We start from the raw sequence: 20,271 nt of genomic DNA on the forward strand, positions 1-20,271 counted from the left end.
CATCTTCCTTTCTCAAGGTGTTTTTCTCTGCTTCAAAAAGGCGTGAGATAAGCATATTTCCTTTATATATATTCCAAAGCTATAGTTTCAAGGATACAAGTAAAATTCTAAAATTATACTTCAGAAGGTTATTATTGCAGAGCTTTTTTATGGATGAAATGCAAGCAAAAAGGAACATCCTTAACACCCTAATTCTAATGCTCCTAAATCAGCTAGGGTTAATTGCAAACAAAAGAGAGGTTCAAAGGCCTTTTTCCATGCTTTATTTTCCTCAGTTATTATTAGAATTCACAACTATCCCGTTGTTGATGTCCACACATTTCCCATTCGCAAGTACACACGTCAGCTGTTTGTACCTGACACAAAACACAGCTTTGCCTCTCACACCCCTGATCCAGGACGGGCCCACTGAGTCTGGGGGATTCTGGGGGGGTTTGTGGGGATTTTGCGAGGGTTTTGGGGATTTTGGGGTGACTTTTTTGGGCTTTGGGGGATTTTATTGTCAGTTTCTAAGGAATTATTTGAGGTTTTGGGATGTAATTGGGCGAGAATTGCGTGATTTTCAGGCTTTTGTATTTTGGGGGATTTTATTGGGGTTGTGAGGGGTTTCTTGAGAAAGGACTTATTGAAATTATTTGGAGTATTTTTTAATCTTGGTGAGTTCCACTGGGATTTTCAGAGATTCTCTGGGGTTTTCGAGGGTTTTCTTGTAATTAGGGGGGATTTTGTGGGATTTTCATGGAATTTTGGGGGGCTTTTGGGGCATTCCTTGGTGTGGGGAAGAGCTGAGAGGCACCAAAATCTCCTTAAAACTCCCAAAGTCCAAATAAAACCCACTAAATCCCAATTAAATCTCTCAGAATCTCATTAGAACACCCTAGAATCCCAATAAAAGCCCACAAAATCCTTTGAAATCCCAATAATCCTGACTAAACTCCTCAAGTCCCCCAAAAATGTCCACAAAACCATAAAAAGTCCCACAAAATCTCCCCCAAGATCCAAAGAAATTCTGGCAACACACAAAAAAACCCCACAAAACCCATCAAATCCCACCAAAAATCCCAAAAAAACCCAAAATCCCAATGAACCCCACTAAATGGCTCCACAATGCCAATAAAATGCCCCAAAATCTCCTAAAAATCCCAATAAAACCCTCAGAATCATTGGGAATCCCAAAAAATCCCAACAAAATCTCAGTAAAACAAACAAAATTCAAAAGAAGCCACAAAAAATTCAATAAACCCCCAAACACCCCAGAAAAACTCCCCCTCAACATGCCAATAAAATCCCCCAAAATCCAAACCACCCCAAAATCCACAAAACCAGCCACTCCCAGTCAATGCCAGTATGATTCCAGTCGCTCTCAATGCGGTCCCAGTGTAACCCAGTATGGACTCAGCTGCTCTCACTGTGATCCCAGTTGCTCCCAGCATAATTCCGGATGTTCCCAGTTCCTCCCATTATGATCCCAGTTGCCCCAATAACAGTCCCAGTCCCTCCCAGCAGGGTCCCAGTCATGCCCAGTTGCCTCCAGGGTAGATTCAGTTTCCCCCAGCATCGTCCCAGTTGCTCCCAGCATGATCCCAGCTGTTCCCAGTGTGGTTCCAGTCCCCCCAGTATGGTTAGAGACACTCCCAGTGGGTTTTAGTTTCCTCAGAATGATCCCAGTCTTTCCCAGTTGCTCCCAGTTTCCTCTAGCACAATCCCAGTTTCCATCTGTACTCAAAGGGTGGCCCCAGTTGCTCCCAGTATGATCCCAGTTGCCCCAGTTATAGTCTCAGTGCTCTCAGCATGGTTCCAGAACCTTCCAGCTGATCCCAGTTGCTCCCAGTGTGTCACATTTTCCTCCCAACATGGGCCCAGTAGCTCCCAGTAACCCCCAGTCAGGTTCCATTCACTCCCAGTGTAATCCCAGTATGATTGCAGTCTACTCCCAGTATGATCCCAGTCACTTGCAGTCTAATCCCAGTTGCTCCCAGTCACTCCCACGCTGATGCCAGTGCCCCCACTGTGATCCCAGTTGCTCCCAGCATGGGCCCAGCTGTTCCCAGTGTGCTTCCATCACTCCACTGTGGTTACAGACACTCCCAGTATGGTCCCAGTTGAACCCAGTTGTCCCTGCTCTGGTCCCAGTTACTCCCCAGATGATCCCAGTCCCTCCCAGCATGGTCCCAGTTCTTGTTACTATATTTCTGGAGTCCCAGCTCTCAGGCTGCCACAGCTCTCGGCTGTCCTATCTTCTATTGCTGTTGTTATATTTCTAGAGTCCCGTACCTTCAGGGTGCTCTTCTCACACACAGCTCTTCACAGCAGTGTTGCTCCTGCTTCTTGGTCAGGGCTCCTCCAAGGCTCTCCCTGCACAGCCAACCCACTCCCTTTTATCCCAGTTATCTTCATTAGCCACAGCAGCCACCCAATTAAGGACATCACAGCTGCAGCCCATTTACAATTAGGATCAGGGCACGGCCACTTATACAATACATAGATATTACTAGGACTCCTGCTATACCCACTCACTCCCAATTGCCCCCAGTGTGGGTCCCGTTCTCCCCAGCATGGTCCCTCTTCTTCCCAGTGTGGTTCCAGTCCCCCCAGTATGGTGACAGACACTCCCAGTATATCCCAGTTGCCCCCAGCATGTCTGTAGTCATTTCCAGGCACTGCTAGTGGCCCCAGTAAGGTCTCGGTTCTCCCAGTATGATCCCCCAGTCATGCCCAGTATATCCCAGTTGCCTCCAGCATGCATCCAGTCCTTCCCAGTTCCTCCAGTTTGCTTGCAGCATCATCCCAGTTTCCCTCACTTGCTCCCAGTAGCCCAAAGTGTGATCCCAGTCACTCCCATTCAACCCCAATATGATCCCAGTAAGCTCCAGTTTGATCCCAGTCACATGCCAGCCCTCCCAGTGTGGTCCCAGTATAATCCCAGTTGCTTCCAGTTTCTCCCAGTATGGCCCCAGCTGCCTCCAGCATGGTTCCCAGTTGCTTCCTAGATCAGCCCAGTCAGTCCCAGTATGATGCCATTTGCTCCCAGCATGCTCCCAGTTGCTCCCAGTCAGGCCCAGTACGGGGGATGATGTGCAGGGTGTGTTCCCAGTCACTCTCAGACACTCCCAGTATTAGTCCAGTCCCTGCCAGTATGATCCAAAGATGAGCCCAGTGTGCTCCCAGTCCCTGCCAGTGTGAACCAGTTGTGCTCCACATGGTTCCAGTTGCTCTCTTTCACCCTCACTTTTGTTCCAGTCACTCCCAGTATCTCCCAGTGTACCCCAGTTTCCTCCACCGTCTTTCCAGTTCCTTCCAGTATGATCCCATTTGCTCACAAGCACTCCCAGTCAGCCTCAGTGTAGTGGCACTCACTGCCAGTATTATCCCAGTCACCTCCAGCATGATCCCAGTTCATCCCAGTTGAAGTCCAGCAGTTTCCAATCACCACCAGCATGCACCCAGTCACTCCCAGTTCCTCCCACTTGCTCCTAGCATGTTCCCAGTTACTCACAGCTATTCCCAGTCACACTCAGCACCATCCCTGTCACTCCCAGTTTATCCCATTTCTCCCTAACGTGGTCTCAATTGCTCCCTGCAGGCTCCTACTCACTCCCAGTATGATCCCAGTATGATCCCAGTCTCCATCAGTGCGATCACAGTCTGGCCTGACATGGCACTATGATCCCAGCATGATGTCAGTACAAACCCAGTACAGTCCCAGTCACTCCCGGTACGATCCCAGTATGATCCCAGTACAAAGCCAGTACAGTCCCAGTCACTCCCAGTACGATCCCAGTGCAGCCCAGTCCCTGGCAGTGCTGCCACTGCTGGGATCCCCCAGCCCTGTGTGTGTTCCCCCCTGGCGGATGTGCCGAGAGGAGCCCCAAGGGCTGGCAGTGGCCAGGCAGGGTCCCCAGCAAGGCCCAGTTGGGATGTGCAGCCCCCAGTTTGCCCAGTTTGCCTCTCGTTTGGCCTGGGCCGGGCTCCCCTCGTCCCCAGCGGCTGGGAGCAGCCGAGAGCCCCGCGCTGCCCATCCCGACCTGTCCCGGCTCCATCCCCGCTCCTGCCGCGGGCTGCGAGGGCTGCGGAATGGGTACTGAGGGTATGGCTGCTGCTGGGGGAGGAGGAGGGGGGAGGGAAGGGCAGGGATGAGGGGGGAGGAGGAGGAGGGGTAAGGGAGGAGGAGGAGGAGAAGGAATGGAAGGGGCAGGATGGAAGAGGTGAAGGAGGTGGGTATAACACAGAGGAGCTCGAGGAGGGATGGAAGAGGAGGAGCGGGAAGAGAAAGAGGAGGGAAGGAGGCGGGGTTACAGGGGAGGAGGAGAGGGAGGAGGGATGGAGGAGGAGAAGGAGGTGGGGATAAGACAGAGAAGGAGCGGGAGGAAGAGGCGGGACAAAGGCTGATCAAGGCTGAACAGAAGGAACCGCGTTGCAGCCCTGCCTGAATTCGCAGCCCCCACCCGTGGGATCATCGTGCCCCCCCCCCCCCCCCGTCGCGCCGGTTAGCGGGGAGGGGGAGCCCGGCCCAGACATCCCGGGGGGTCCCTGGGTTGTGTTTTTGGGGGGATGTTTGGAGAATGAAGCAGTCCAAGGCTGAGCGGAAAAGGCCCCTCGGGGGGACATCGGGAGGTGCCGGTAGCGGTGCCGGCAGGGGCAGCCTGGAGGAGCAGAGCCCTGTGTGCCCCAGGAGCCCAAAGTGGGGAGCCCAGAGAGGGGGGAGCGCCGCCATGGGCGGGAGCCTCAAGAGCCTGGAGAGGGACAGGGGGGACTCCTTGGAGCCGCTGCAGCCCCGAGCAGAGAATGAGGGGAGAAGGGAGCCCGGGAGCCCAAACAGCCCTGGCATCCCGAAATGGGGAGAGCCAAGAGGGGGGGAGCTTTTGGCACTGCTGGGACTGCCAGCAGCCTGGGCAGGGCGGGCACCGAGGAGAAGGGGCACCCCCAATCCAAGCGTGACCCCAGCAGCTGGGACAGGGGGCAACCCCCGAACACCAGAGGGGAGGGACCAGGGACAGGGAACTCCTGGGAGGCTTTTCCTAGGCTGAATCTTTTGGTATTTGGGAGGTTTTTATGGAGCCCACGTGGCCAGTGACTTGTAGAGATGGACTCAGGCAGAGGGACATTCAAACTGAACATGTGTTGAGGAAGATGAAACAGGGAAGCCTCATAAATATGATTGTCTGGCAAAAGAATTTGAGAATATTGAAACTCTAAGCAAGATTGAGATGGAAGCAAGCTTTGAGATACCTTAGTGAACAACTGGAAAACAATTGTGTGGCCTGACTAAAGGTAATCCCCTTTTGCTGAAACAATTCCCTCTGCGTGCAGACAGACCCAAGGGTCTGGGCAGACCCTACTAGCTCAGCAGAAGGGGTCCAAAGTGGTGTTTTCAGGGTTTAAAATGTAACACAGTGTCATGATGTAATGATTCTTACAGGCTGTATGTAAATGCTCTAGGATTTGTATCTTGAACTAGATTGGTTAGTGAGAAATAGAATATTCAACAGAGAAGAAGATTTATTGTATTGTAATGGGAAGCTTACTCTCTTACTCTCTTCCCCTCTTACTCTCTCACCCTCTCATCCTCTCTACCCCTCTCTTCTCTCGGGCCCACTCCGACCTGTGGCTGGCAGCTCCAAGCAGGGCCTTGCACCCAGGCCTTTTGCAATAAACCGCAAGTTCCACGACCTGGCTTCAGAGATCTCTTGTCTCCGTCCGTCCCGACCATCCTACCCCTCAACGCTCCTACAAACGTGCTCATCCCTTGTTTTCCCCAAACCAGGATTTCCCATTGCCAACCCCTGGGATGCTGCGAGGAAGAGGAAGATGCCCCGGGACACTGAGGCAGGTGAGGAGGAAGTCAGTGCCCCTTTCCCCTCTGTGCTGCTCCATCTCCCAGCCCAACACGGCCCCAGCTGCAGCTCAGCCCTGGGGAATCTCCTTGCCCTTGCCTGTGGCACGGAGGCAAATCCCATCCTGTCCTTGTCCTTCCTTCCCCAGAGCAGGAGCTGAGCATGGAGAGCAGGGAGGACAAATGCCCGCGGCAGAACCTGGTGGCAGAGGCCGTTTTGAGCGGCTCCACGGCGCAGGAAGCCAACGGGGAGGAAAAGCCCCGGAGATGCCGCACGAGGAGGGGCTGCAAACGCAGCTGGCAGGGATCTGAGGGGGAAAGAGCCAGCCTGGGCCGGGAAGGCAGCCGGAGATGGAGCCAAAGCTTGGAGCTGGTTCTCCATGAGCAGCTCCATGATGGGAAGAAGCCCCATATGTGCGTGGAGTGTGGAAAGAACTTCAGGTGGAACTGCGACCTGATCCTGCACCAGAGGACCCACACTGGGGAGAAGCCCTATGAGTGTGGCGAGTGTGGGAAGCGCTTCAGCCTGAGCTCCAACCTGATCAAGCACCAGAGAATCCACACTGGGGAGAAGCCCTATGAGTGTGGGGAGTGTGGGAAGAGCTTCTGTGGGAGCTCCAGCCTGATCAAGCACCAGAGGATCCACACTGGAGAACGGCCCTTCGAGTGTGGGGAGTGTGGACAGAGCTTCAGCCAGCGCTCCCACCTCATCTCGCACCAGAGGACCCACACTGGGGAGAGGCCCTACGAGTGTTCCAAGTGTGGGGAGGGGTTTCAGACCAGCTCCCATCTTGTCCGGCACTATCAGAGTCACACAGAGGAGAGGCCCTTCCAATGCCCCGACTGTGGGAAGGGATTCAGGTGGAACTCCACCCTCGTCAGGCACAGGCACATCCACACTGGGGAGAGGCCCTGTGAGTGTGATAAATGCAGGAAGAGGTTTCAGACCAGTTCCCATCTCCTCCAACACTATCGGATTCACACAGAGGAGAGGCCCTTCCGCTGCCCCGAGTGCGGGAAGGGATTCAAGCACAACTCCACCCTCGTCAAGCACCGGCGCATCCACACAGGGGAGAGGCCCTACGAGTGTCCCCAGTGTGGGAAGAGCTTCTCCAGCAGCTCTGACTTGACCCGACACCAACGGAGGCACCGGTAAGGGAAGCCCTGCGAGTGTCCCGAGTGCGGGCAGAGCTTCGTGCGCTGCTCCAGCTCCATCCCCCACTGGAGCAGGCACTTTGGGCACAGCCCGGGTCACTCACATTCCCTGTGATCCATGTTGGCAACACACCTGTCTGGTTTTCCTTTTGGTTCAACCTTAGTTTTTTTCTCTTCTCCTTGTTTTTCCACTCTAGAAGCCAAGAGGGATCAATCTGTCACTTCAAAACCACTCAAATCCCACTGAAAATAACTGAATTTTACCCAAAAGGGCTCAATTCCACCTCAGATTGCTTGTTCCCTCCTCAAAAATCTCATTCCCATGCCAAACTCTCCATTGCACAGCTGCCAGGGTGAGATGGAGTTGGGAGGAGATTGGTAGAATTGGGATCTCAATTTGGAGCAATGCTATGGGGATTGTGTGGGTCGGGCTGGGTGTGTGGGATGCATTTGATAGCAAATAAAACTTTCAGACTGTATGGTTTCTGTCCCATTCATTTTCAGTCAGTTCTGTTTGCAGAGTGCTGCCTTCTCAGCTGATTCAATTTCTATAAAAATCCCCCTTTTAAAATCACGTAACCCAAACAATCCAAAAACCAATATCCAAATAAAACCACCCACACACAATTTTTTAAAAATAATTTTAATTTTTCAAGAGTACTTAAGGATGTTATTGAAGTTTAATTGTTTAGTTAAAATGTTTGAGAAATTAGAGTGGTGTTTGGTTTTGTGTTCAGTGTATTTGTAATATAAATTGGTTTACCAAGTTGTGTTAGATTGCATGTGAGTTTTTTTAGATATTTTTTATCTCAACTGTATTAGTCGTCAAGTTAAAACTTTCAAAAGTTATTTCTTGGTACATAATTTATTTATATTTATTGGTCATGTTATAGTAATAGTTATTGTTTTGGATTGAATCATTATTGGAGTATTGTAAGTAAGAGTTGAAATTACTATATTTCATTTTCATTATAATTATTTCATTTTAATAATTATCTTTTTCTTTATGATTTCATCCTAATTTTTTAAGATGATAGGAAGGAAGTTCAAGGGCAGGAACATTTTTTCCTGGCTGGGAACTGGAATTCCAGACCCTGGGAGTGTGTGCAGGACCACACAGACTGGGATCAAATATGGGCTGGGATCACCTGGACTGGGATCACGTGGATCAGAACCCTCCAGACTAGGACAGCCTGCAATGGGATCAAATATGGACTGGGACTGTATGGACTGGGACCACACAGACTGGGCTGGGATCCTAGGGAGTGGGACCATATGGATCAGGATGACACAGACTGGGAGCAAATATGGGCTGGGTCCATTTGTTTAAGTAATATTGTTCTATAGTTTTTATTTCTGTTGTTATTTATGCTCAGTGGAATAGCTGCTTGTGTTAAACTGCCTGCTTGGATGGGATAACATCCAATGCACACAGGATGAGGACACGTGTACAGATCTGCCAACCATCAGCACTCCCCATCTGAAGGCAGAGTTCACCAAGGCCCAAAAGCTGGAGGTGATAAAGAGAAGGAGCCAAAACCACAGCCAAGAAACACACATGCTCTGAAAAGGCAGACCCAAGGAGGCGCCATGTAAAATCATTCCTGGAACATGTAAAGTAGGTTATGGATATGCATGAGGGTCTATGAATATGCAAGAGGCTGAAGGGGAAGGGTATTTCAGGGGGATCCCCGAAGGTAACAGGGTGCTCCTGGCTGAGTGCCAAGATGCACCCGGCCGTGATAACCTTTGCTCCATGGTCCTGGTCTCCCATTGTCTTTTATTAAACCTTTTACATTTTCACAGGAGAGTGAATGCTTTTTTCACAAATGGAATCTCAAGGACACAAGGGTCAGTGGTTAAGGCAAGGCTCTCCTGTGACCAAGTGGGGCCTCATGGGACACAGGTGCCACTGGGACATTGCCAGGTCTGGTAGGAACAAGGCTCCATTATTGCACAGCAAGGCCTCAGGGCACCCAGGAGAGCGGCGTGACAATGACATCTTGGGGAACCAAGTGTCACCTGCAAACACAACGGGGCCTCATGGAAGCCAGGGGCCACTTGGATATTGCCAGGGCAGGTGGAACTCAGTGTCCATTGTGACACAGCACAGCCTCATGGAACTCAGCAGAGTACTGGGACAGCCTGGAATCTCATGGAGCCAAAGCTCTGCTTTGGCAAAGTGGGGCCCACAGGACACAGGTGCCAGCGGGACATTGCCAGCTCTTGTGGAACCTGGTGTCCACTGTGAAAGAGCAGAACCTCATGGAAACATGGGAACCACTGTGACAGAGTGGAATCTCATGGAAGAAAGTGTCAGCTGTGAATGCAGCATGGCCTCACAGAACCCAGGGGCAACGGGGACCGTGCTGTGGCTCGTGGGAGCAAGGGGCCATTGTGACACAGCGGGGCCTTCTGGAACCCAGGAGAACATTGTGGGCCCATGGATTCTCATGGAATCACGGCCCCATTGTGACAAAGGGCAGTGTCACAATGGCCTCCTGGGTTCCATGAGTCCTCACTGTGTTTAGAACTGACACTTGGTTCCCCAAGATTCCATAGCATCCCTCTGCTCTCCTGTGATTTGAGGCTGTGCTGTGTCACAATGGACACTTGCTTCCACCGAGGCTGGAGATGTCCCAGTGGCACTGGGCTTCCATGAGGCCACGCTTTGTCACAATGGGGCCTTGGTTCCATGGATTCCATTGTCCCACAATGATCACCTCAATGCCATGAGGCCTGCCTTTGTCACAGTGGAACCTTGCTTGCACGAGCCTTGGCAATGTCCCAGTGGCACAGGGGTTCCATGGGACCCTGCCGTGTCACAATGGGGCCTTGGTTCCATCAGGTTCCATTGTGTCACAGTGCTCTCCCAGGTCCCATGAGGCCTAAAGCAAAAGCTGATTTTTACTCGTTGCTTGCTAAACACAATGCAAAACCATCATCTGGTGGAGAAACTTGGGCAGAGAACAATTGGTTTAATTTGGAAAATGTCATTGATAGAATATGTTTTCTGCAACATGAATCAAAATTCAAAATGGGCAAAAATAGAAATATTCTTTGCTCAGTCCTCGGAGGATGTCTTACTGCAGCCATAGAAAACCACTGTAAACGGAGAAGTGAAGAAATTATAATTATAGACAAGACTCACTTCAAAATTTAGTTGAAATTTTGCAAAAACAGTTAAATGAGGACAGAAATGAAATTTACATGCTGCGAGCTGCCCTTAGGGAAGAACAAACCAAAAACATATACAAAATCAACTCCTCTACAGAGGAGGAAGAAAAAGTAACACCTTGCATTAAAAAAATTTATCCTTACAAAGAACTCGAGGCAGCAAAACAAAACTATTCTTACAAAGAATCTGAAACAGTTAAAAATTGTGGGGAAAATTGCTGTCCTCATTTGAGACCTTTTATTAAAACTGAATATAATTATATTAATGATGAAGACCTAGATCCCCACATAACAACCAAACAAACACCATTCAGCGCTACCGAATTAGCTAAATTGAAAAAGGAATTCGGTCGCCTCCCCCACGAATCAGAAACAGAATATGTGTTCCGTGTGTCCCTCACTGGCGGAGACCAGATTAAGTTAACTGAACAAGAAGCCAGTGGTTACTGGGGACACGGTGTTTTCCTAACAACAGGAGGTAAGTGTGACTCCTGGTCTCTAACAGAACGTGCAGCCTATTGGGCTGGGGGAATAAATCCCTTGGAAAGGGGTGATCCCCTGGCAATTGTCAGTACCCCCGACAAGATCCTAGGAAGTGTACAAAAAGCTGCATGTTTGCAAATGATTCATGAGAAAAAATTAATTCCTGGTTTTGAATCCCCTGTGCAACTGCCTGTGAAGCCTGAAATTATGACCCCTTTAATTTGTGGGCTTCCAGAAACATTGAAATCAACAGCAATCACTATTCAAAAAACAATTATGGCTTTAAGCCCAATAGATGGCCTGGATAGATTTCTTAACAACTCCACTGATCAGTCTGAGTCCACCAACACTGCACCATCACCCTATACACCAACACAGACCGCCACCACACCATCTGATACACCTAGTAGCAGCCGTAAGATTTGGACATAGGGTGAGGTAGCAGTTGATTTAATAAACTATCGTAGGCAGTATGGGCCTGTAAAAACCCTGGAAGAAAAATCAGAAAAAACAAAAGGTGTCCGGTTTATGGGAACCCCTAACACTGAAAACACAGAACCAGGAAAACAAATTTCCAACAGACAACGCTGGTGGATGCTGGGAATAAAGAAAGGGGTTCCCCGGGACATAATGGATGGTTTACCACTTGAAAAATTGCAGAAAATCATAACTAACTGGAATTTTAGGAGATCAAACACCCAGCATAGTGCACCGATCCCCCTCCCTCACCAGAAACTAACAAACACTCCTACCAGTACACAGTTCAGTACACACAATACATCACAGTCTCTCCCACAGAACACAAGCAATGAGCCAAAGTTAACCCTTCTCCAGTTTCTCCCTCGGAATTGGGGCAGTGAGGCTGCATCTCAGCCTCTCCCACAGAACACAGCCAGCGAGCCAAAATTAACTCTTTCTCAGCTTCTTTCACAGAACTTGGACAGTGAAACCCTGGCTGCGTGTCTCCTGAAAAGCACCGGCAGTAAGCCGGAAGTAATTCTTTCGCAACTTCTTTCACAGAATCTAAGCAACATAACTGCCCACCCGCCCGTGCCCCAAATCACAAACAACGAAACTTCACCAACAGAGCTTTCGGGAAACTAATATCTCCGCTGCTTACAGGTGAGTGAAGGGGTGGAGTTTGGGTTTACGTATGAATGCTCACAAAAAATAAATCAGGAGACATGTTAATTACAGCAATTACAGGCCGCAAAATGTTCTGGTAACCTACATTGTTGATACGGGAGCCCAGATCTCTGCATTAACACATAGAGATGCCCAGAAATGTGGAGTTGTTCCAAGAAAAAGGCAATGCTGCGTTCTTAATGCTTTAGGAACCATAGAACCCATGAATGTTGCTTTAGTCAAAGTAACACTCCCTGGAGAAGAAAATCAATTGGTTGCCAAAATGGTAATTGGGGACATCCCGAATGCTAGGGATGGATGTCCTTGCAGGAAGGCAGTGGGAAGACACTGAGGGTTTTCTGTGGTCTTTTGGCTCTCTGCCACTTAACATTAGGCTGATTCAGACCCCACCTGCACTGCCTTACAGTAAAACAATCAATGTGAAACAGTATCCCTTGCCTTCTGGAGCTAGAGAAGGCATCACACCAGTTATTCAGGAATTGCGTGATCAAGGAATAATTATTAACACACACTCCCCATACAATTCACCCGTGTGGCCTGTCCGAAAGCCTAACGGGAAGTGGAGGCTTACGGTCAACTACCGTAGGCTGAATGCCAACACTGACCCTCTGACTGCAGCAGTGCCAAATTTAGCTGAATTAATAAAATCAATACAAGAAAAAGCTCACACAGTCATGGCAACCATAGATGTTAAAGACATGTTCTTCATGATACCTATACAGCCAGAGGACATGGACTGCTTTGCATTCACATGGGAGGGACAACAGTACACATTCACCAGGCTCCCTCAGGGATACAAACACTCTCCAACACAAGCACACCATGCTTTAGCTAAGGATTAGAAAAAATACCTAAACCTGACACTGTAGCTGTGTACCAATACATTGATGACATTTTAGTAGAAGGAGAGGAAAGTAAAGAGGTGGGGGATATCCAGCAGAATATAATCTCTCATCTGGAGAGCCTTGATTTAAAGATTCCCTCAGAGAAAATTCAAAAGCCTTCTCAGGAAGTAAAATTCCTGGGAATTTGGTGGCGATCTGGTAGCACATGCATCCCACCTGACACTTTAACTTCTTTAGAGCAGATGAAAATGCCTGAAAACAAAAAAGACCTCCAGCAAGCCTTAGGACTGTTAGTATTCTGGAGGAAACATATCCCAGATTTCTCAATCATTGCTAGGCCCCTTTACAATTTACTAAGAAAAGGAATCAAATGGGATTGGACTCCTTCGCAGGAGGAAGCACTGCAATTATTGATTTTTGAAGCCACTGCACATCAGGCATTGGGGCCCATTCACCCTAAAGACCCTTTCTAAGTGGAATGGGGATTTGCCTCCTCAGGACTATCAATACACATCTGGCAGCGAGGTCCTGAGGGTCCAACAAGGCCTGTCAGCTTCTTTTCCCGTGGTTTTAAAGATGCTGAGAAAAGATACACTACCTGGGGAAAAGGATTGTTTGTTGTTAGCTTAGCTCTCATTGAAGTAGAAAAAATCACACGGCAGCAAGCTATCATCTTGAGAGGTCCCTTCAAGGTAATTAAAGCTGTCACAAATGGGACCCCTCCACCTGACAGCATAGCCCAAAAATCATCAGTCAGAAAATGGTATGCTCAAATAGAGTATTACTGCAATAGTTTTTCTGTCACAGAAGGTGCTGCAAAATTCTTAGCCATACAAGACACTTGAGAGCCTAGATAGTAGCCAAGACAAACCTGCTTCTGTAATAAAAATAGCACCACCATTCTCACCTGAAATAGCAGCAAACTGTTGGTTTACAGATGCTTCCTCAAAGCGGGAAGGAAAAATTTGGAAATATAAGGCGGCTGCCTTACATATTTCATCTGGTGAAAAGATTATCACAGAAGGGGAGGGCAGCGCTCAGGTAGGAGAACTCATAGCCCTCTGGAGTGTTTTCCAGCGTGAGGCACAAAACACTTCTCCTGTTTACATCTATACTGGTTCATATGCGGTATACAAAGGCTGCACTGAGTGTCTCCCTTTCTGGCAACAGAATGGCTGGGAAGTTAACAGAATCCCAGTGTGGCAGAAAGATAAGTGGAAAGAAATCCTAGAAATCGCCAGTAAAGGAAACTTTCTGGTTGGTTGGGTAGCTTCTCATCAAACAGATGGAAATCAAGCAGGTGAATGGAACAACAAAGTTGATGAACTAGCAAGGCTTAGCCCCCTGAAAAAAGAAACTATTTCAGAGGACTGGAATCAACTGTTAGAATGGTTACATGTAAAAAGGCAGCACACAGGTGCCAAAGATCTGTACCAGGAAGCACACGCCCGCGGCTGGCCAGTCACCAGGGAAATGTGTAAAACATGCATATCGGCCTGCAAACAGTGCCGCAAGCGACTGGAAAGGCATCCTTTAGAGGATGACCCTCTGCATTTGAGGAAAGGTAAAGGCTTGTGGGATGCGTGGCAGATAGATTATATTGGTCCTTTTAAGAAATCAGGAGGTAAACATTTTGTGTTAGTAGGAGTGGAAATTGTATCTGGGTTAGTACAAGCTGATGCTTTTAAAAGGGCCACAGGTGATAATACAGTTAAACCTTTGCAGGGGTGGTTTGGAACTTTTCCAAAGCTGCAAGAAATCCAGTCTGACAATGGGTCTCACTTTACTGCCAAGGTAGTTCAGGATTGGGCCAGAGCCGAAGGCATAAAGTGGACTTTTCATACTCCTTACTACCCTCAGGCTAACGGGATCGTGGAAAGGACAAATGGCCTTTTAAAGCGGTTCCTTAAGCCCCAGAAAGCAAGCTGGGACTGTCGACTGTGGGAGGCTGTTAAAGGGGTAAATAGCAGGTGGGGAGTGAATGGCTGCCCCAAAGTCACTGCCTTTTACCCCACACCTCCAAGCATCATCCCTTCACTGGAAGGTCTCGACGATGCAAACAATCCATCACATTACCCTGGACAACCTGCCTTAGTGGACCTCCCCACGGTGGGCGAGGTACCATCTGTGCTGAAAACCCCTCTGAATAAATATGCATGGGTAGCCTCTGACGCTCTTGGAAAAAAGCACTGCATACACACACGCTGGATAATCCCCTCATTTTAAACTCCTTTCTGCCTCTCAGTGGCAGGATTTTTTGTTGTTCTTGCTTTTACAGGAGAACCCCGAGGGACATGAGAATCATCTGAAAACATGATAACCTTGCTAATACTTTTCTGCATTTTACCACAATTTCATGGACAACCCCCTGGTGAGCAGCTGTGGCCTGAAGCCATTGTCCAGCACACCAATGTTCTTGGAACCTATCCCAAGGGACGTTACCCAAGCCTGGCAACCCTAGTGCAGCATGACTCCAAGGTGTACCACCCGAATGAGTGGAGATGGGACCAGAATGAGTTGATGAGCACCCTGACGGGAACGGTTGGTGAGTCAATTGTGGTAACATGCAGAAAGGTGGAAGGTACCTTCCATGAGAAAGCCACCTCCATCATAATTGCTGGAAATTGTTTTGATTATTTGTGATTTGTTTTAATCATTTTGAAATTGTTAAACAAATGATATTGTTTTAATTAATTAATCATTTTTTGAAATTGTTATTATTAACAATGGAACACTGGAGAACATTGTTACCCAAAGGAATCTCATAGAACCAGGTGTCCATGGGGACAGAGATGGGCCTAATGGAACCTACTGGAACACAAGAGAACATTGTTTCCTGTTGGAAACCTGACTGCTGAGAATTTGTGTTTCTCAGCTCAGAAAGTCCAAAATTCTCAGCACTGATCTCATGGAAGCAAGTGTGAATTGTTACAGAACCCAGGAGACCATGGTGACACCATGGTGGAATCTCATGGAACCAAGTGTGAACTGTTCCAGGACCCAGGAGGCCATGGTGACACCATGGTGGAATCTCATGGAACCAAGTGCTCAGAATTTCATGGCTCTGCCTCATGGAGCCCTGGAGACCATTGTGTCCCAATGGGAACACATGGAACAAAGGCTCCTTAATGACACAGCAGGGCCTCATGGAATGCAAGTGATCATCCTCATGGAATGGAAACTCATGGATCCAAGGGTCCACTGTTTTACAGCGTGGCCTCATGGAATTCAAGAGACCGTTGTGATGGAATGGAAACTCATGGATTCAAGGGTCCACTCTTTTGCTGTGTGGCCTCATGGAATGCTGGAGACCATTGTGGCACCATCGAAACAAATGTCACAAAGGCTCCACTGTGACCCAGCAGGGCCTCATGGAACCAAGGACACCACTGTGATACAATGGAATCTCATGGAACCAAGGTCCAGTTGTGACAAAGCTGGGCCTCATGGAACCAAGGACACTGTTGGGATGCAATGGAATCTCTAGGATCCAAGGATCAGTTGTGCATACATCAGGTTCTCATGAAACCAAGCAGAACATTGTGACACAGTGGAATCTCATGGGAGCAAGGCTCTGCTTTGATCAAGGTGGGCCTCATGGGACACAGGTGCCACTGGGACATTGTCAGGCCTTGTAGGAACAAGACACCACTGTGTCAGACCAAGGCCTCATAGGACCTAGGAGGGCATTGTGACACAATGGAACCTGATGGAACCAAGGCCCCATTGTGACAAAGCATGGCCTCATGGAAGCCCAGTGCCACTGGGACATCTCCAGCCTTGGCGTAAGCAAGTGTCCATTGTGACACAGCACAGCCTCAAATCACAAGAGAGCAGAGGGATGCTATGGAATCTTGGGGAACCAAGTGTCAGTTCTAAACACAGTGAGGACTCATGGAACCCAGGAGACCATTGTGACACTGCCCTTTTTCGCAAAGGGGCGGTGCTTCCATGAGAATCCATGGGCCCACAATGTTCTCCTGGGTTCCAGGAGGCCACGCTGTGTCACAATGGCCCCTTGCTCCCACGAGCCACAGCACGGTCCCCGTTGCCCCTGGGTTCTGTGAGGCCATGCTGCGTTCACAGCTGACACTTTCTTCCATGAGATTCCATTGTGTCACAGTGGTCCCCATGTGTCCTAGGGTGACATTATGATGTTTGTATCACCATTCATGTGTTCTGTTAATGCTGGATATTATGTTCTGTGCCTTTAGGACTGGTTCTGAAGAGTGAAAGTTTTGTTTGGGTTTTCTTATCAGCCTGGCGGGACACAGACGGGCAGTACATGGTGCTGCTTTTGCTTTCTTGCTTTGATTTTTTGCTTTGCTCTATCTCTCGCTCTTGCTTCTGCTTTGCTTCTGCTTGCTTTTGCTTCTGCTCATTAGCTAGTTTAGCTAAACAGTCCAAATTTCTTCCTGGGCTGTTTCTCCTTTCCTTTTTTTTGACCATCTCGAACCTCCAGACTGGAACCTGGGAACACCGAGAGTTTGCACTTTGTAGCTGCAGCAGCTGCCCCAGTGCCGGGGGGACTGATGACAGAGCGACCACCCCAAAGAGAGACTCTCTGAATTTGTCATCTTTTTTTCAGAGTGGTGTCACCCCATATTGTTAACTCTGTGTCCTGGGGGTTGCAGTGCCTCCTAAATAAACAGGTTCTTTCCACTTCTCTCTGAGAAATTCTTCCCAAACCGGTTGGGGGGAGGGGCCCTCCTTTGGAAATTCTGTACCAAATTTGCCCTAAACCAGGACAAAATCTTGGTGCCCAACTCGTGGTGCTCGAGAGAGAGTGGAAAAACCCTGTTTTGACTGCATTTTGGTTGCCATTACTATGTGTTCATTTAAATCAGCTAATAGCCATGCTTTTTGAATTCATAATGTCTATTGGGGTAAAGGTTTGCATGCATTTCTGGTCCCTAGGTTTTTTTGTGATCTTAATACCTCTATGGTCCCTAGGCTTATTTTCTTATCCAGAAATAGCTTTAGTATTGTCCCTAATACATAGTTTTCACAGCAGAGGGGCTGTGACCAGAAGATCTCTCCTGCTGGGCTTGGTGGTAATGGTTTGTAAGAAGTTTATAAACATGCTGGAGTTTGCTCCAGGTATGAATGGTTCATGGCTATGGTTACGCACCCACTTTGTTAGAGGAGGAGCAAGGGATGAAGCCTTTCAGCCTTTGCTTTCTTTCTTCTCCTATGAATCGTTTGCATCACTACTGAAGAATGTTCAGTTTCTCCTGAATGTTAAAGAGACCATCTTTCTGATATTCAGTCTGGTAAGCTTCCTCTATACAGCCTGCAGCTTCTCTAGAATGAGGGCTGAGATTTCTAGACGGGCTGATGAGACCCCTAACCCAGGAATAGACCCAGGTGCAGAAAATCCTAAGTGGTGTGGGAGATGGGAGGATATGGGACAAATCCTGAAGGAATTCTCTGACCCTATAGTCTGGGATTTTCCCCATGAACAAATTCAGAACCCAGCTGAGGTGGGAAAATACCTGAAAGAGAAGTACCAGGATGAGCCTAAGGAGAGGAAGGTCATTGCAGTGAGCTGGGCCCTGACATATGCTTATCGCACACTGCTTGATACTGAAGGGCAGGAGACAGAGGCAGGGGGCAGGGAGATAAATCAGCAACTGTCCCAGTGATTCAGGCTGCAGCCAACACCCCAGGCTCAAAGTCAGCAGACAAACCAGATAGTGAGCCTAAGCCAGCAGCTAAACCCATGGCTGTTGCTACCAGCACTAGAAGTGGGAAATGCACGGACAAGACCAATCAACCAGTGGATGATGATGATGATGGTGATGAAGGAGAAGTAACCTCAATGCCTCCTGACATAAAATCAGGAGTCAAAGCAGCAGGTGCAAGATCAGATGCAAATATTGAGTCCTTTTCCCTGAAGGACCTTTGTGGCTTACGGAAGGGTTACACTCGATGACCTGATGAATCCATAATTAGTTGGCTGGTCCGTCTCTGGGATGCTGCAGGCGAGGCTACAATTCTGGATGGCACTGAAGCGAGGCATTTGGGATCACTGTCACAAGATCCTGTTATTGACCAAGGAATGATGAGGGGGGCTAATCCACGCAGCCTCTGGTCACGGGTCTTGGACAGTGTTGCACAAAGATCCCTGTGTGCAGATGATCTCTATATGCAACAAACTCAGTGGAAGACCATAGAGCAAGGGATCCAACGCCTGAGAGAAATGGCCATGGCAGAGATTATCTTCTCAGATGATGTAACAACTAGGAACCCAGACTTAGTACCACGCACGTCTGTAATGTGGCGAAAACTTGTACGACTTGGGCCACATGAGTATGCTTCTGCCTTAGCCATCATGAAGAGGGATGAGAGGGATGAGACTGTGCTTGACATGGCAAGGAAGCTCCGAGCATATGCAGATTCTGTACATGGCCCAACACATGCCAGAATCGCAGCGGTAGAAACACGTCTGCAGAACTTAGAGGACAAGATAGAGGAGAATCATAAGAAGCTCAGAGAGGAGATTAAAGAAGACCTTCTCCAAATCTCCGCAGTACAGATCAGAGGTTCTGGTATTCAAGGCAGACATCTCCCAGATGATGAGAGACGGTACAACCCACGAAATGAGCTGTGGTTCTACCTGCATGATTGTGGAGAAAACATGGGGAGGTAAGATGGAAAACCTACTGCTGTTCTGGCACGACGGGTGTGTGAATTGAAGGAAGCCACCAGAAGGAAAGCAGCTCCAGTTGGCCGTAGCCAAATGGCCAGGTATGATGATGATGACATGTCTGATCCCCTTGAAGGAACATCCAAGACATATGCCCAGGGAAAGAAGGATAACCAGGCTTAGAGGGGCCCTGCCTCTAGCCAGGTAGAGGCCAGGGAAAATCGTGTTTTCTGGTCTGTGTGGATTCCTTGGCCTGGCACACTGGAACCACAAGAGTACAAAGCTTTGGCTGATACTGGTGTGCAATGTACATTAATTCCATCGAGACATGTGGGGACAGTCTGTTTCTATTGCTGGTGTGACAGGGGGATCACAGGATTTCACTTTGGTGGAAGCTGATGTGAGCCTGACTGGAAATGAGTGGAAGAAACATCCTATTGTGACTGGCCCAGAGTCCCCATGTGTTTTGGTCATAGACTACCTTCGAAGTGAGTATTTAAAAGACCCAAAGGGACTCAGATGCGCATTTGGAATAGCGGCTGTAGAGACAGAGGGTATCAAGGAATTGAACAGCTTGCCTGGACTGTCAGAAAACCCATCTGCAGTAGGACTCCTGAAGGTAGAAGAGCAACGAGTACCAATTGCCACCTCAACAGTGCACCGCTGACAGTACCGAACGAATCAAGATGCTGTGATCCCCATGCACAAAATGATCCGAGAGCTGGAGAGCCAAGGGGTGGTCAGCAAGACCCACTCACCCTTCAACAGTCCCATTTGGCCTGTGCATAAATCTGAAGGAGAATGGAGATTGACGGTGGACTATCGTGCATTGAATGAAGTGGCTCCACCCCTGAGCGCTGCTGTGCTGGACATGCTGGAACTCCAGTACGAGCTGGAGTCCAAGGCAGCAAGGTGGTATGCCACTATAGACATTGCCAATGCATTTTTTTCCATTCCTCTGGCAGCAGAATTGAGGCCTCAGT

At 48.7% G+C, this 20,271-nt stretch overlaps 2 protein-coding genes across 2 annotated transcripts in view; one reads left to right on the top strand and one right to left on the bottom strand.

Annotated features, from left to right (window-relative positions):
- The window catches only part of LOC134433877 (zinc finger protein OZF-like), a gene marked incomplete at its 3' end in the record, with an annotated part of 163,448 nt that overhangs the window by 94,599 nt on the left and 48,578 nt on the right, over positions 1-20,271 (bottom strand). The gene's annotated exons all lie outside the window — the stretch shown is intronic.
- LOC134433966 (zinc finger protein 239-like) lies at positions 5,676-7,366 on the top strand. The gene is made up of 2 exons (XM_063182651.1): positions 5,676-5,830; positions 5,983-7,366. Exons 1-2 carry the CDS (start codon positions 5,809-5,811, stop codon positions 6,987-6,989), a joined length of 1,029 nt encoding a protein of 342 aa, XP_063038721.1. The 5' UTR covers positions 5,676-5,808; the 3' UTR covers positions 6,990-7,366.

Source organism: Melospiza melodia, unplaced genomic scaffold (assembly GCF_035770615.1).
Source record: "Melospiza melodia melodia isolate bMelMel2 unplaced genomic scaffold, bMelMel2.pri scaffold_28, whole genome shotgun sequence".
Lineage (NCBI taxonomy): Eukaryota > Metazoa > Chordata > Aves > Passeriformes > Passerellidae > Melospiza > Melospiza melodia.

What these genes read in the sequence shown, in the direction of transcription:
- LOC134433966 (XM_063182651.1), top strand. Translation starts at nt 5,809, where the DNA reads ATGCCCCGGGACACTGAGGCAG. An exon ending in GCCCCGGGACACTGAGGCAG is followed by an intron (nt 5,831 to 5,982) that starts GTGAGGAGGAAG and finishes TTCCTTCCCCAG; the next exon opens with AGCAGGAGCTGAGCATGGAG.